General features: G+C 33.5%; 1 protein-coding gene across 1 annotated transcript in view; it reads right to left on the reverse strand.

Annotated features, from left to right (window-relative positions):
* The window catches only part of FBXL17 (F-box and leucine rich repeat protein 17), a 478,320-nt gene that overhangs the window by 442,512 nt on the left and 16,860 nt on the right, over nucleotides 1-18,948 (reverse strand). Inside the window, exon 4 of the mRNA XM_067731391.1 lies at nucleotides 2,304-2,435. Coding sequence (XP_067587492.1) covers nucleotides 2,304-2,435 — 132 coding nt within the window. The remainder of the gene's footprint in view (nucleotides 1-2,303; nucleotides 2,436-18,948) is intronic.

The raw sequence follows: 18,948 nt of genomic DNA on the forward strand, positions 1-18,948 counted from the left end.
TTTCTACTCACCCTTTTAAAAATATTTGTCATTAAAGGACTAACAATAATACATCTCAGAGTGAAAAAACCCAATCTACTTAAAATTGTAGCTTTGCAAGTAATTCAAATATTTCTCCTTATTTCATAAATTCTAAAAATACAAACTAAAGTTCCTATGGGAGACCAGTTATCAACAGCTCAACTGTCCGACAGAAAGAGCTCATACTATTCTAAATTTCCCTTTCTAAAAACCTTAAACTGCAAGAATTTCATTGAACTGAACTTTACTTAAGATTTAGCAAAATCACTTCTAATTTGCAATGAAATCAAAATGTTTACTGAATAACACTACATAGGAAACTGATTCCCTTAGCATTTAAGTATATAACACCTTTCTAATGGACCACAATATTAAAGAAATTTGAACATAACTAGAACCTTCAAAACATATGGTTTAATTCTTTTGAAAAACCACTGACCAAAATTTTTAATGTGTCAAGAAAAATGTTTTTCTGGTTTTGCTCAGCAAGAAAACAAATATTAATCACTCAACAAATATTCCCATTATGTGAGAAATATAAAAATTGTAAGCTGGGATTACCACCTTTTAATTTATCTTGAGTGTAAAGTTGAACCCAATGGACAACAAATATGGTCAAGTTCTCATAAAGACTACTAGTTTTTTATTGTCTTCTATGAGTCAGAGTTTATACTAGACAATTTAAGGACATTATATCATTTATTCCTCAAAACCACAACCTGCAAAAATACAAATACTAATAACCCCATTTGCAAAGGAGGTTCAAAGATCTTAAGTAACTTTCCCAAGGTCACAATGCAAGTAAATGGACACTGGGATTCAAAAATTCATTCTCTCTTACCCAGAAGACCTTACTCTATCCACAAGAACATAATGCCTCAGGAGTGATTATTAAATTTGTATTAAATGTGAACAGGAATAGGAAGTATTTTTACTGTGTAATTTCACAGAAAAAGATAATTCTATGTGGTAATAAAAGTGTTTACTTTTAATTCATAGTATTTCAACTTTTCTAACTGTAATCTTTAAAAAAAAAAAAGCATTGTCTCACTTTAAGTGCTGAGGCTTCCAGAGACCTTTCAAAACTTACATTAATATGTGAGAGGTATTTATCAAATTTTGTAAACTAACTCCAAGGGGCAACAAAAAGATCTCATTATTTTGAAGATACAGTTAAAAAGCAAATCTTCTTTGTAAATATACATATTCGGGACCACCTTGCCTACATTTTAACGTACAGTATTTTTCAACATTGAGAACTCTACTAATGCCTCCCCAGTGACAACTTTTTCTGTTAACCTGTACTATATACCTATCAAAGCAAAATTAAATGGATTTGGAATATTATTCAGCCATAAAAAGGAATGAAGCTCTGATATATCCTACAATAGGAATGAACTTTGAAAAAATATGGTATGTAAAAGAAGGCAGACCCAGAAGACCACATACTGTGTGATTCTATTTATATGAAATGTCTGGAACAGACAAAAGTCCACAGAAAGTAGATTACCAGTTGCCATGGGCTAGAGGAAGGGGAAATGAAGAGTGACAGCTAATGGGCACAGGGTTTCTTTTTGGGATAATAAAACTGTTCTAGAATTAGTGATGATGACTGCACAACTTTGTGAATATACTAACACTGAACTGTACACTTTAAAAAGGTGAATTTTATGATATATAAAGTATATCTCAATAAGAGAAAATTACATGGCTTTAAATATATTTATAATATACAATAAGTGTAAATGAGTTACCTACACATGTGCTTAAAATATAATATAAAACCTATGTAACTAAACTAGTAGTCTTTACAACTAAAAACAAGATTATCTGTCTCAATTTACCGAGTCCCATTTTACACCATACTAAGTGAAAGGCTCTATTTCACAAGCATACATCTTCCCGAATATTAAAAATTCCTAACTATCTAAAATTACTACAATCCCTAGGGGACTCAGAAGGAACGACAACTACATACTTATATTTGGCAGCCAAATTTAATTTTTTCAAATTAATTTTTTCCACTGTCAGAGTTTAGAAAAAAACACATTAGCACATGCTAATGAAGAATTTTTAACATGTAAGTACCACATACAAGCACCCACACAGTTATAAAATCAATTTATACAAATCATTGTTTTGAGAAGATTCTTGCTTTTAAGTAGAATCTGCCTCTAAATCGTCCCAAAAAAATAAGCAGAAAAAAATTTATAAGCTAAGTTATAAGGAATTCAAGAGTTAGAAACAAAATGAAAAACACAAGAATGGTAACAAGTACTTACTAATTTGTTTTCCTGCATGTATATTCTTTGTAATTTCAGACAGCCCTTAGCTATGACGATCATGCCTTCATCTGAGATCTTGTAACACTGGCCGAAATGAATATCTTTGAGTTCTCTGCATTTTGAGCCCAGCTGTAAACAAAGAGATTTGACTGAATGCTCCAAAAATAACAAAGGTGACATATTTCTAGTGGGATTTCCACATAATTTTTTTAAATAGCCATACCAAAGTTAAATAATTGTTTATAAATTACTCTTAAAATAGAATGTAGGCAATCTATCATTTAAAATAGTGTTGTGTAAGCCTTTTCACCTTCTAATTATCTCCTTGCTTCAATTGCCTCACATACTATGTGCCCACCTAGGTGCCTAGATTCCGTAACACTTCAAATTCATGTCTTAATTTCTCTTGAGTCTTTTTATCAGTCATAGTGTTAGACTGAGTGGAACACAGGTCCAAGGAATAAAACCAAGGTCCAAGAAGTGAGACAAAGGTCCAGTGAGTGAACGAATATTTAATTCAGGAGATTCTACTTCTAGTTCTGATTGCCCCAATGTATCATTTTTCTCCATCGGCTCATTTATTCTGTGAATGAGAAAAAAGACTGAATATGCTATAGCCAGTATTCTAGTTAATACTTATTTACACACTTATTGCATAAACTAAAAAAAAAAAAAAAGGACTAGTGATTTCCTGATTGAAATCTCAAGTGTACCTTAAATAGCTACTGAACAGATACAATGTTCCCCTTAAAAAACATTAAGTACAACAAAGAACAAATTATATAATTTCTTTTCAAAATCTACAGTAGAAATTAGATGATCAAAGCAAACTATAAATAAATGTTTTATAAGTATTACATATAAAGAAAGTCATCTTAGAGATAAAATAAGAAACTTTACTAAAAACCTATATATCAAAAATTGTCTAAAAAATTACATTAAGACAATAAAATCCAGTTTGGCAAGGGTTCAAAGTGTGCTGATACACCACTGGTAAGAGTGTAAATTAGTACTAAAAATCTTCTTGGAGGGCTAGTTAGCATAAATGAAAAAATTTTATAAAATCTGCCTGAAAATTATATGACTCAGCTTCTAAATATTTACCAAAAAATGTAAGAGGGATGGATAATTGGATAGATAACATAGTAAAGTCAACATACTACAATGTTAATTATACAATCTATGTAGTGGGTATACGGGTGCTCACTGTAAAATTCTTTCAAATTTTCCATATATTTAAAATTATTCATAAAGACTACTGGAATAATTAACTAAAGGTGTTTGGTAAGATTTAGCTACAAGAAATTAGCACAAGAATTTTTTTTTAATAGTGAAATACAGAAAACCTAAAGTTATAAATTATGGTGTTTTCGTAAAATTTAGTATTATATAGCCATTAAATTGAAGTAAACACTTGACAAATAAAAACTGTACATGTTTTTATAATAAATTCAATTTTTATAAACAAATTAGGCACATTTAAATATAATATACATATTTAATTATACACATGTATATAGAAAATAGATAAAATATACACCAAGGTGTTTACAGTGGTTATTTCTGATCAGTGCAATAATGGGTACTGTTCTTTTTTTCTATCAGTCTTCTTATATCTTTTTAAAAATAAATATTATTTTTGTAATAAAAACTTTCAAGTCCTGTTTCAAGTAAAGTAATGATATTATCAGAAAGATATGCAATTTCAGTTAGTTTTTCCAGGGGTGGTGATATATACAAGCCATCTTATTTTAATCTAGGTAACACTATAACCAATTATATATTCCACTAGAAATGTAAACTCCATGAAGACAGAAGCTTGTTTAACTAACATAGGCCTGGTGCCCAGTGTCTTACAGTCAGTTGATACCTAGTAAATATTTGTTGAATGAATGAAAAGGCTGATCAGAGTTATTCATTGTAAAGAGGCCTCTTTGAAAAATGGACAAATAAAGGAAACTATGATTATGGTCTCATATACCACCATGTTCTACTTAATTCAAGAGTTCTAAATTGGTCCACAGGTGGAAATGAGGGATTCCAGGAAAATGGATAAGAAAAAAAAAAGAGTACATTTTAATTTTCTTACTATTCTCTAAATGAACTTTAGCTTTTCTTTCACTTATTAAACAGAAAATCACAGTAGTTTAGCAGTATGTGTGACTCTGTAAACAACAGAAATCAAAGATAATTTCATATAACACTACTGTTATTGCAGATAGTGAAATATCATTTTTGTTCATCAATATTCATCATGTTTATTAGATCTACTACCAGATCTTATAATGCATTATAGAGGCACATAGATTTCTAGAACATACAATGGGCACGTTACTTAGACGCCAGAAAGCTGAATCCAAAGCCAATAGTGGGGAAAGCAGAAAAGCAATATGATAATCACTACAAAACTCCCAATAAGCTCACATATGTCTGGCAGTGAGGGCGAGGTTGGTCTTAAAACCACCAGGATTCTTGAAAGTCTACTTAAGAAGTAGTTAACCACTCAGATCACCTCCTCATTTCTGCACAGCCTGCCCCTGCCCACTCTCCCACAATAGCAAAAGACTGGAGTTCACTGCAGGGAGTAAACCATAGGGTCTTTGGGGTATGCCATGCACAGCTGACAGCAGAAGCACACTCCAGAAAATGTGGGGATGTGAAAGTTTATACAGTGAAAATGCAGGAATTAAAAGAAATAATTCTATAAAATGTTCCAAGATGAAAGGATATAGACTTCCAGACTAAAAGGACTCACTCATATGTCCAATACAAATGACAAAAGCAGACCTGTACCAAGGCAAATCATCATAAAATTTCACAATCGTAGGTATAAAAAAATATTCTAGACTTCTAGTGAGAATCAGATTTCATACAGAGGATTAAGGATAAAAAAGGCAACAAACTTCTTAATTATTTAAGAATACTTATTTCAAACCTAGAATACTGTACTCAGGATTCAGACTATGAAATAAGTGTGAGGGTAGAACAGAGACATTTTCAGACATGCAAGTTCTCAAAAGATGTACCTCCCATATATTCTTTATCAGGAAGCTTTTACAATCTGTGCTCTACAAAACATGAGAATACATCAAGAGAAAGAACACATGACATCTAGGTAATAGGACATCTAATAGAACAGCAAGGTGAGGAAAACATTAAGAATAATGGTGAAGATAAGATACTAAGATGACCATTAATGCAAGAGTAGTTATATACAGTAAGTCCAGACTGCTGTCTACTTTAAGAAAATAAATTCGACTAAGTAAATACATATAGGTATACTAAAGCAACTGGGGGAAAGCTGTGGACTCCATCACTAATAAGATATAAAAACTAAGTAAACTAAATGAGGACAAAAAGACATTTATTCATTCCAATAAAAACAAAATTCCAGAGGGAAAAGAAAGGTAGGTAATTATAAAACGTAAATACTGAATACTTATTTAATCAAAATTATAACAGAATTATTTTGACACAATGAGGGCATAGGAGATAGAAAAGGATAGTGAGCTAAATCCTCATCTTTCCATAGCAAGGAAATAGCAGAGCTCAGCGGTCCGCAACCTTTTTGGCACCAGGGACCGGTTTCGTGGAAGACAATTTTCCCACGGATGCAGGGGAGGGAGGTTCAGGTGGTAATACGAGCAATGGGGAGTGATAGTAAGTGGCAGATAAAGCTTCACTCACCTGCTGCTCACCTCCTGCTGTGCGGCCCGGGGGTTGGGGACCCCTGGGATGGTCTAAAATGGATAAATCAAGAAAATACATACAGACATAGACGGCAAATGCTTCTTATCTACCACTGCTTCCTTCTTCTGGAAGGAGTTCAACTGGTCTAACTTCTGGTCTCTACACTGATTAGTTTGTATTTAATAAGCTGAACATGTTCAGTTCATCTCTATCTTTTTTCCGCTTGAGAACAAACTGCACACAAGGAGCAAGCATCTACTTCTACATTTGCAGGACACTGCTGGTCCAGCCTAGTAGATGACGACGGGGTCCCCTGGCCAAACTCCAGCGTTTGAGTTAACAAGCCTATTTAGCTCTATTACTAAGCAACATTCCCAATCTAGCCTTTCTGTGTAATAAAGTTGATATTTTTCCTCTGTCACTATTCCAGTGTCTTATTTGTCAATTTATTGAGATGCTGGAGCAATAAAGAGACTTCAACACTTAGTGCACCAGCCAGGTGATCTCTTCCTGTATCAAGTTTACCGCCATTAACTTTTTTTTTTTTTTTTTTTGATGTGGACCATTTTTAAAGTCTTTATTGAGTTTCTTACAATACTGCTTCTGTGTTTTTTTATGTTTTGGTTTTTTGGCCGTGAGGCATGTGGGATCTTAGTTCCCCGACCAGGGATTGAACCCACACCCCCTGCACTGGAGGGTGAAGTCTTAACCACTGGAACGCCAGGGAAGTCCCCCCGTCCTTAACTCTTACCTTATCCCAGCAGAAAGTCACTACAGCTAAAGGATCTACAAACACCTCAAAACTACCTCCATAATACTTTCTACTTTACCAAAGAACATTCTGAAATAATAACTACTCATCATAAGATAAGAATACCTATCTGGCTGATATTGACAGGATGAATACCACCACTCACCTTGGTTGGATACTGGAAAACTCCTCCCTGAGGGCCCTTCCAGGTAAGAGAGGTTATCAACCTTGTGAAATTTTAGCTCCAACCACACCTATCCATTCACACCCAGCCTGTCCTTCATTGCTATTTGCACCTGACACTCATGCCAGGTCCAATCCTAACTCTCACTCTTCACCAAGTAAATGGTCTTAGTTACCTAAGACATAGAACCCCAGTATGTCATTTAAGAGGTTCTGAATCTTTATCAATACAAGTCCAATATCTAGTTCCCTAGGAAAGGTGCAAGTCAGATGGACAGTAATAGAAGCCTTCCTCTAACTCTAATTAATATGTCAAGGGCACCCATCAGTCAACCCTGAAGGAAATCATTTAATGAAAAGGGTGTTAGTAGCCACTTTATCACTTAAATGAAGCTAGTCCACCTATTAATCCATGGTTCATTTTAGCACATGACAGTAATTAGAACTGAAAATGGACTAGAGTAAATGAATATAATATAAAAAGGACTGTCTTTGATTTATTCTTTTCTTCTTTGTAATAATCCTTTAAGATTATTCACAATTTTGCTCAAGAACTCCAAAGGTATTTTTCAAATTTTTCTATAAAATATTTGGAGGTGAATTTCCCAGCATCTCAAAATTTAATTAAAATTTTGCACACCACCCTTGAGAATTTACAAAAGAGAATTTGTTTTAGCAAGCTATATGTTGTTACTGGGTTATTTTTGTAATAAAACAAACACCTTAGGAAGAATATACTTCGACAAAGAATTTAGATAACTGAAACCAGAACATGGGACCCACTGGGATAAAAATAAGATTAGGTCTTCCAATGTCACACGAAATCTGCTCAAAACCAGTATTAAGGACATATTTTTAAAACATGAGGTATGCCACCTTCAACAGAAGAGGGAAATTGTTCCTTCTACTTTCCATTCTCAATATGTCACCACTGTCACTATTATACACATGCAAAAGAAAACAGTGAAGAAAACCCAAACCATATCTTCTAGTAACTTCACCCAGCTACGCTAACTATTCATGTTTGTGAAATCATAAAAATGACAATTTCATAATTTGATTCATTAGTTTCATCATTTGTAGTAAAGTAGCACAGACAATGAGATATGAAAGAAAGCAAAGCAAATTTTTCAAACTGCCACTCATCTGGCCCTCTTTAAGGACTCAAATTTGAATCTTTCTCCTAGATTTATATTGTCTAACTTTGCCTCATTTAAAGAACATTCCATTTAATACAATGAAAATATGCTACATAAGCTCCCAAAATGTGTACCAATACTATTTTTTAGTTGTACTAGCATGATGTATAATTATAACTCAAGAGTAAATGAAAATTGAGAACATACATGGAATAATCACTTGATTAATTTGTTACACACTAAAAAGATTTTTTTATCTTTTAGAAAACCAGCAAAAATGCTATTTTAGCACCAGTACATAGAAACATTTGTTACTTATTATTAATGTTTCAAATTTTAAAATACTGTGATTAAAACTTTTGCAGCTTAACTTTAAAAACATGGGAAGCCATCAACAGATGAGTAGAAAAAAATATGGTTTATACATACACTAGAATATTATTCAGCCATAAAATGGAATGAAACTGATATATGCTACAACATAGATAAACACTGAAAACATTATGCAAGTGAAATAAGCCAGACACAAGAGTTAACATTGTATGATTCTACTTACAGGAGGTAGCTAGATAGGCCCAGAAAGTATGCTAATTAGAAATTAGAAGAGAGCCTACGATGGTTACACAACATTGTGAACATACTTAAAGTCACTGGAATTGCACACTCAAAAGCTGTTAAAATGGTAAATATTATGTAGATTTTGCCACAGTAAAAAAAATCAACACAATGAAACAGCAAATGTCAATAAAACCTGAGATAAAAAAAACAGTCAAAAGAAAGTGATATTTCTTCCCAAATCTGTTTTTTCTAATTATAATTATTATAACATAATTACATTAGATATTAAATAAACCAACAAATGAGAAGGAAAAAGAAAGCTCTTGCTAAAAAAAGTAGGTTGAATGTTTTATGTTCAATGAAAGCCATAAAAAAGTGCTGATGAATTAGTTTTCAGTGACAACTATAAAGTTATAAAATATTGGGAAAATCATATTCTAAAACAAGCTGCACCCATATTCCTTCATAAGTAGTGACTACCTGTCCCACTTCAATTTAAAAAAAAAAAACAACTGAAAATCATGGGTGCCACATCACTGATATAGTTTAAGTAAAATAAAGTCAAATTCTAACTAGCTGTCTCTAACTCAAGAAAAAGGCCCTGACCCTATATCAAAAGACTCACTAATAGGGCTTCCCTGGTGGCACAGTGGTTGAGAGTCCGCCTGCCGATGCAGGGGACATGGGTTCCTGCCCCGGTCCTGGAGGATCCCACGTGCCACGGAGCGGCTGGGCCCGTGACCCATGGCCGCTGGGCTTGTGCGTCCGGAGCCTGTGCTCCGCAACGAGAGAGGCCACAACAGTGAGAGCCCCGCGAAGACTCACTAATGAATCTACAGTTATATAGTATTTTTTAATTAAAATGTTTATAGTACATATTGATTTTTGTGATTCTATCATTTAACTCATTTTCAGTTAACTGACCAACTTCCATTCTCAGGCCCAGAAGGCTTATGCTGAATTATAACAATGCCTACCTATACCTCACTGGGTTGTGGAGAAGATTTTTAAAAAAATAACACAAATGGAAATGCTTATTAAGGCACACTGCAAAGCATATAAAAGTACTAAATAAATGTTTTATACCTCTATTATTATTAATGGGTAAAGAAGGAAGCTATTAGAACACTATTTATTAGGATTCATGTGAAGGGAACTTTTTAGAAGTATTCAATACTATAAAGATAAATTTCCAGAAAGAAGCCTCCTTGAATTACATGAAGGCTCAATACTCCCAGTTACAGATGGAAAATTTTCTCTCTAGTCATTGAACTGAAAATTCCAGCTTAAAATCCTAGATATGATTCCACATGACATGATTCAGAGATCAAGCAAAATTTACTGAGAATATTGGCTCCATACCTTCCCAACTATGTGAACTTGGACAAGTTACTTAACTTCCAAAAGATTCAACTTTTCATCCTGAAATACCTCAGCGCTGCTGTGAAGATTAAATTGGACAACAAAATATGAAAGCACAAAATACAATGCCTGTCATATAGAAAGCACCCAAAATATTATTTACTTCCCTTTGCAAATTGTGATGCTAATTTAGAAACAGAATGCTTAAAACATTCTTAAACTACCTAAATGTAACACATTTTGATAAAGGAGGCTTTTCAAGATCTCTAGTTTCTCAGTCTCATTATAAATATCACTTATCATTATAGGGATAAAATGAGTGTCACGTAATCTGAAAAGGGGAGGAAATGGGCTAAGTGGATTTAGTATGAACTCAAGACATCCCTGGATAAGAATGCCAGCCCTATCACTTATTACTTTATCTCAGATAAATTACTTATGGTCTCTCTGTAACTGCTTCCTCATCTATAAAAATGAAATAATACCTATCTCACAGAGTGGCTGTGAATCAAAAGAGAAATTAAATGTATCAACATATAGTTGGAATATATGAACAGTGCCCTACCCATGGTAGATACTCATAAAGGTTACATACTTGCTCTTTACTTAGTTGACTGAATATCACTAGAACATGTAAAGATAGATTAGATGAGACTGACATTTTAGTTTATCTCACAGAAATTCAGCATCTAAAAACAAGTAATGTTTCTTTTTTCCTTTATTGTGGTAAAATATATCAAACATGAAAACTGCTATTTAACCATATTTAGGCATATAATTCAGTGACATTATATTCACAGTGTTGTGCAACGAACACCACTCTTTCCAAAACTTTTTCATCACCCCAAATAGAAACTCCCTACCCATTAAGTAACAAGTACCCATTTCCTACTTCCCCTAGCCCCTGAAGCCCTCTACCTACATTCTGTTTCTGTGAATTTGCCTATACTAGGTAATTTATATAAGTAGAATCTTATAATACTTGTTCTTTGTGTCTGGCCTATTTAACTTTGCATATGTTTACAAAGTTCATTCATGTGGTAACATGTACAGTGTTTCACTCCATTATAAGGCTGAATAATATTTCATTGCATGACATACATTTCATTCATTCATTCATCTCTTAATGGACAGTTGGGTTGTTTCTACCCCTTGGCTATTGTGAATAATGATACAATGAATATAAGTGAACAAGTATCTATTTGAGTCACTGTTTTCAATTATTTGGGGTAAACATCTAGGTGGAATTCCTGGGTCAAATGATAGTTCTATGTTTAATCTTTTGAGGAACCACCAAACTGTCTTCTACAGTATGTGCACCATTTATATTCCCAGTAGCGATGTATGAAGATTCAAATTTCTCCACATCCGAAGAAGCACTTTCTTTTTTTTTTTTTTACATCTTTATTGGAGTATAATTGCTTTACAATGGTGTGTTAGTTTCTGCTTTATAACGAAGTGAATCAGTTATACATATACATATGTTCCCATATCTCTTCCCTCTTGCACCTCCCTCCCTCCCACCCTCCCTACCCACCCCTCTAGGTGGTCACAAACCACTGAGCTGATCTCCCTGTGCTATGCGGCTGCTTCCCACTAGCTATCTACCTTACCTTTGGTAGTGTATATATATATGTCCATGCCTCTCTCTCGCTTTGTCACAGCTTACCCTTCCCCCTCCCCATATCCTCAAGTCCATTCTCTAGTAGGTCTGTGTCTTTATTCCTGTCTTACCCCTAGGTTCTTCATGACATTTTTTTTCCCTTAAATTCCATATATATGTGTTACCATACGGTATTTGTCTTTCTCTTTCTGACTTACTTCACTCTGTACGACAGACTCTAGGTCTATCCACCTCATTACAAATAGCTCAATGTCATTTCTTTTTATGGCTGAGTAATATTCCATTGTATATATGTGCCACATCTTCTTTATCCATTCATCCGATGATGGACACTTAGGTTGTTTCCATCTCTGGTCTATTGTAAATAGAGCTGCAATAAACATTTTGATACATGACTCTTTTTGAATTATGGTTTTCTCAGGGTATATGCCCAGTAGTGGGATTGCTGGGTCATATGGTAGTTCTATTTGTAGTTTTTTAAGGAACCTCCATACTGCACTTTCTTATTTTCTGGTTTTTGCTTTTTTTTTTTTTATTAATATCCATTGGAGTAGGTGTGAAGTGATGTCTCATGATTTTCATTTGCAATTCTCTAATGACTAATGATGATGGGCATCTTCTCATGTGCTTGAGGGCCATTTGTATTTTTCCTTTGGATAAATATCTATTCAAATATTTTGCCAATTTTTCAATTGAGTTCGGGGGGGGTTATTGTTGGATGGTAAGAGTTCTTTATATATTCTGGATATTAAACTCTTATCAAATATATGATTTCTACACATTTTCTCTCATTTTATGGGTTGTCTGTTCACTCCCTTGAGAATGTCATTTGAAAAAAAAAGTTTTTAATTTTAATCAAGTCCACCTTATCTGTTTTATACTTTTCTTGCCTATTCTTTTGGTGTCATATTTAAGAAACCATTACTAAATCCAAGGTCATGAAGATTTGTACCTATACATTCTTCATAGAGTTTTACAGTTTTAGCTCTTAAATTTAGTTCTTTGATCCATTCAGAATTAATTTTTGTCGATGGTATAAGGTTAGGGTCCAGTTTCACTCTTTTGCATGTGGACATCTACTTTTCCCAGCACCATTTCTTGAAGAGTGTTCCTTCCCCCAGTGAATGTTCTTGCCACTGTGGTAAAAAAAAAATCAACTGACCACAGATATGAGGGTTTACTTGTGGACTCCCAATTCTACTCCATTGGTCTATATGTCAATCCTTATGCTAATATTACATGGTTTTATTTACTGTACCTTTGTAGTAAGTTTTAAAATAAAGAAGTATGAATCCTCCAAATTTGTTCTTTGGATTCAAGATTGCTGTGACTCTTCTACGTCCCTTAAAATTCCTTATGAATTTTAGGACGGATTTTCCATTTCTGCAAAAACCACCACTGGAATTTTAATAGGGACTGCATCAAATCTGTAGCCCACTTTGGGTAGTATTATCTTAACAATATTAAGTCTTCCAATTCACAAGCTCAGGATGACTTTACATTTATTTAGGTCCTCTTTCTTTCAAAAATGTTTTGCCATTTTCAGTGTATAAGTCTTGCATTTGCTTGACTAAATTTACTCCTAAATATTTTATTATTATGGATGCCACGATAAATGGAATTATTCATTTATTAGGCCAGTTTTTTTGTGGATTCTTTAGGGTTTACCATATAAAAAACATTATCTGCAAATAGAGATAGTTTTTTGTCTTCCTTTCCAATTAGGAAGCTTTTTATTTCTTTGTCTTTCCTAATTGCTCTGGCTAGAACTTCCAATACAATTTTGAACTGAAGTGGCAAAAGTTGGGCATCCTTGTTTTGTTCCTGAACTTAGGGGAAATGTTTTCAGCTATTCACCACTGCGTGTGATATTAGTTGTAGCTTAGTCACATCTGACCTTTATTATGTTGAGAAAGACCCTTCAATTCCTAGTTTATTGTGTTTTTTTATCATGAAAAGGTGTTGGATTTCACCAAATGCATTTTCTGAGCTAATTAAGATGATTATGTGAGGTCTTTTCCTTCATTCTGGTAATGTGGCGTATTACACTGACTGATTTTTGTACATTGAGTCACCCTTGCATTCATGGGATAAATCATACTTGGCCATAGTATATAACCCTTTCAATATATTGTTGACTTCTGTTTGCTATGTTTTTTGAGGATTTTTGCATCTATAGTCATTAAGGATGTTGGTCTGTAGTTGTCTTCTCTTGTAGTGTCTTTGTCTGGCTTCAGAATCAGGGTAATGCTGGCCTTGTAGGAATCAGCAAGTGTTGCCTTCTTTTAAGTATTTTGAAAGAGTTTGAGAAGGATTGGTATTAATTCTTCTTTATCTGTTAAACCAAATTCAACAGGGAACCCATCTGATTCCTGACTTTGCTTTGTTGGGAGGATTTTTATTACTGATTCCATCTCCTTACTTGTTACAAATCTGTTCAGATTTTCTACTTATCCTGAGTCAGTTTTTGTAGTTTTTACATTTCTAGGAATTTACCCATTCCATCTAGGCGATCCAGTTTGTGGTATACATAGTGGTTCATAATTTTCTTGTATAATCCTTTTTATTTCTATAAAGTTAGTGGTAATATCTACTCTTAAATTTCTGATTTAGTAAGTTGAATCTTCTATTTTTCTTAGTCAATATAGTTAAAGGTTTGTCATTTTTGTTGGTATTTTCAAAGAAACCAGTTTTGGTTTCATTGACTTTATCTATAATTTTCCTGTTTTCTAGTTCATTTATTTCTGCTCTGATCATTATTTCCTTCCTTCTGTTAGCTTTGGGTTTAGTTTGCTCTTCTTTTCCAAGTGCCTCCAGGAGTACAATTAAGTTACTAATTTCAGATTTTTCTTCCTTTGTAAACATAAACTTTTACAGCTATAAATTTCTCTCTAAATATTATTTTTGTTGCCATAATTTTTGCTATACTGTGTCTTCATTTTCATTCATTTCAAGGTATTTTCTAATTTCCCTTGTGATTTCTTCAATGTTCGATTGGTTGTGCAAGAGTATGCTGTTTAACTTCCACATATTTGTGTATTTTCCAGATTTCTTCGTGTTACTGATTCTTAGATTCACGTCATTATAGTCAAAAAAGATACCTGCATGGTTTCAATCTTCCCAGACTTATTAAAAGTTGTTTTGTGGTCCAAAATATCATCTAATCTTAAGAATATTCCATGTGTACTCTTCTGTTGTTGAGTGTAGCCTACTGTATATGCCTGTTAGGTATAACTGGCATACAGCATTGTTCAAGTACTCTAGTTTCTTGTTGATCTTTTCTGGTTGTTCTCTCCATTACCGAAAGTAGATTATTAAAGTCTCCAACTACTAATGTAAAACTGTCTTTTCCTCCCTTCAAGTCTTTCCATTTTTGCTTCATATATTTAGGGGCTGTGTTGTTTGAGTCATATATGTTTATAATTGCTATATCTTCCTGATTAATTGAAACTTTTATCAATACATAATGACCTTCATTGTTTCCTGCAACCTTTTTTCACTTAAAATTGATTTTTTTTCTGGTTATAATACAGATCTTCCTCAATTTACAATGGGCTTACATCCTGATAAACCCATCGTAAATTGAAAATATCGTAAGTCAAAAATGCATTAATACACTTAACCCACTGAACATCATAGCTGAGCCTAGCATACCTTAAATGGGCTCAGAACACTTACATTAGCCTATAGTTGAGCAAAACCGTCTAACATGAAGCCTGTTTTACAATAAAGTGTTGAGTATTTATGTAATTTCACTGAAATTGAAAAAGAGAACAGTTGTATGGGTACAGAATGGTTTTAAGTGTATCAGTTGTTTACCCTCATGATTGTGTGGCTGACTGGGAGCTGCAGCTCACTGCTACTGTCCAGCATCGTAAAAGAGTGTCATACCACATATTGCCAGTCTGGGAAAAGATGAAAATTTAAAATCTAAAGTACAGTTTCTACTGAATGCATATGGCTTTCACACTATCATAAAGTCGAAAAATTTTAAGTTGAACCATCATAAGCTGAGGACCATCTGTATAGCCACTCTAGCTCTGTTTGGTTATTAGTATTTGAGTGGAATATCTTTTCCCATTCTTTTACTTTCAACCTCATTGTGTCTGTAACTGAAATGAGTCTCTTTTAGACTTTATATGCATGATTTTTTTTTATGCTGCCAATCTTTGCCTTTTAGAGAATTTAATCTATTTATATTTAAAGTACTGATAAAGAATGATTTATTTCCACCATTTAGCTATTCATTTACTGTATGTTTCATACTTTTTTTATTGTTGTTCCTCAGTTCCTCCATTACTGCACTTTTTGTATTTGGTAGATTTTATGCAGTGTACCATTTGATTCTCTTATTACTTTCATGTATATATTTATTTTCTTAATGGTTATCATGGAGATTACAATTAACATCTGAAACTTATAATAACCTTATTTGAATATTACCATGTTGGTTTCAATAGTATACACCCTATTCCTGTACATCTCTATCCCTCCTACTTTATATGGTTATTACCACAGATGATACATTATGTGCCCATTAACAAAGATTTATAAATACTGTTCTATACGTGTGCCTTTTAAATCATATAGAAAAAAATAGTTAAAAACCAAAAATACAATAAATCTATCTTTTACATTTACCTATGTGGTTACTTATACTCGCATTCTTTTTTTCTTCCTATGGCTTTCAGTTACTATCTAGTGTCTTTTTATTTCAGCCTGAAGAACTCTCTTTACCACTTCTTGTAAGGCAAGTCTACAAACGAACTTCCTCAATTTTTGTTTACCTGGAAATATCTTAATGTCACATTTACTCTTGGAGAACAGTTTTGCCAGACACAGAGTTCTTGGTTGACATTGTTTCTTCAACACTTTAAATATGTTAGCCAACTGCTTTCTGGCTTCCATGGTTTCTGATGAGAAATCAGTTGTTAATCCTATTGAGGATCCCTTGTATGCTATGAATCACTTCTCTGTTGCTTTCAAGATTCTCTTTGGCTCTAGCTTTTGAAAATTAGACTATTATGTGTTTTAATGTAGGTCCCTTTGAAATCATCCTGCTTGGAATTCACTGAGTTTCTTGGATGTATAGATTCATGTCTTTCACAAAATTTGAACAGTTTGGGCCATATCATTTCTTAAAATACTCTTTCTGCCTCTTTCACTCTCCCTTCACTTTATGGTATCCCACAGGTCCCTTAGACTCTGTTCACTTTCCTTCATTCTTTCTTCTTTCTGCTCCTCAGACATGATCATTTCATTTGTCCTATTCAGGTTCACTAAGTCTTTCTTCTGCCTGCTCACATTTGATGCTAAATCCTTCTACTAAATTTTTTATATCAGTAATTATACTTTTCAGCACCAAAATTCCTATTTCATTCCTTTTTATACTTTCTAGCTCTTTATTGCTATTCTCATTTTGTTCATGCATCATTTTCTTGAATTCCTTTAGTTCTCTGTCCATGCTTTCCAAACCTTTCAACTTGCTCTACAGAAGCAACAATTCAATCAACTGCTATGTTTAAGAGTAAAAGAGAAAAAAATACCAGGAAAATTAATCAATTATGAAAGCTCCATACTAGGCCTTTTGAAACTTTATTATACATTTTTAAGTTGTTAATTCACTAAAAGTATAATGTAGTCCACATCAGGGCTTATCAAATATCACTGGGTCATGAAATTAATTTACTGAGTGGATCAAGATCAACATTTATTTAACATAATAGTACAGAATAGAAAATATCAATTGCACTATTCATAAGGCTATATATTACTTCATAAAAGTTTTACTTCTATTTTGTGTATATATGAAAGCCATTCTCTTTCTACTATACCGTAACACTATCCCAACAGAAGAAAGAGGCTAAAAGAGGACACACCCTACCACAGTACCATCTTAAGCATAGGAAAGGATTACTCATTGTACTGCAATGAAGTTCATATGCAATTACTTTTAAAAATTACTTAGAATGAAAACGATTTATTTTACTACCTTTTATCAGATTATTACTTCATATATAACTAATTCATAATTCAGAAACCATAAAAATCTGAAGCAAACATCTAAGCTATCATAAATTAATGGGTTCCAAAATACCTCACATTCTAGGGAAGATTTACATAATTAGTCTCAAAGCTGTAAATATTAGATAAATTCATAATACTTAACTGGCATATTGTCTTGTTCCTTAAAGAACTTTTTAGTTTCCCTCTATTTCAACCATAAATATGACCTTATTTTTACAAGGAACACCCTTGGCACTCTGGTCAACTGGTACCTATTTGTGTTATATCAGATTTAAATATATAGCAAATTTAATCCATTTCTTAATAAATACATAGACTTTTTAAAATGTTTCATTGTGAAGTATAACTTGCTGGGAAATTTCCGTCACAAAAAAATCACGCCATGTCTATAAAATTTATAATTTACCTCAAAGATTAATTTGTTTTAACAGACTTAAGAACTTCATAAAATGCTTTGCTAGTGAATAATCCTGTACATAGCAGAAATAGATCAGGACAAATATTACAACAGGTAAGACTGTTGTTGCACAATTAGCCTGTGCAGACAAAATAGGCTCCCTTATAAATTGCAGGATTCTTAACACATAAATTGGATTGACACACCTAGTACTATTTAGGATAGTCATTCCAAATTTCTTCTAATACTGAGCTTTCAGTTAATTCATATGCAGTGTTTAAATTTAGGGATCTTCAGGGACTTCCCTCACGGTCCAGTGGTTAAGACTCCGCGCTCCCAATGCAGGGGGCCCGGGTTTGATCCCTGGTCAGGGAACTAGATCCCACATGCGGCAACTAAGAGCCTGCATGCCACAACTAAAAGATCCCACATGCTGCAATTAAAAAGATCCTGCATGCTGCAACTAAAAAGATCCTGCATGCCGCAACAAAGATCTCACACGTGGCAATGAAGATCCCACGTGCTGCAATTAAGACCCAGCACAGCCAAATAAATAAATAAATATTTAAATAAATCAATAAATTTAGGGATCTTCATATTATTTCTGACTTCGTCTCATATCAGACTTAAGTCTAGGACTTTACTGATACTCTGCTTTTCCTGGGAACTATTAGGACTACATCTCAATTCTAAATTTAAAAAATAGTTCTGACAAAGTTCTTGAGTGGAATTATTAATTCTTTCTTTCAACAAATGTTTGCCAAGGGCACTGTGGGTAGAGTGGTACATGTGCATAGCCTCTGCCCTCATGGAACAGGCTCCTTTATTCAAGGTCTAGAAGAGTACAGTCTATTGGCATGGAAAAAACGGAAAGACTGTACGGCGGTAGGGCTTTGGAGAATCCAAGCTTC

The sequence above is a fragment of the Pseudorca crassidens genome, chromosome 3 (assembly GCF_039906515.1).
Source record: "Pseudorca crassidens isolate mPseCra1 chromosome 3, mPseCra1.hap1, whole genome shotgun sequence".
NCBI lineage: Eukaryota > Metazoa > Chordata > Mammalia > Artiodactyla > Delphinidae > Pseudorca > Pseudorca crassidens.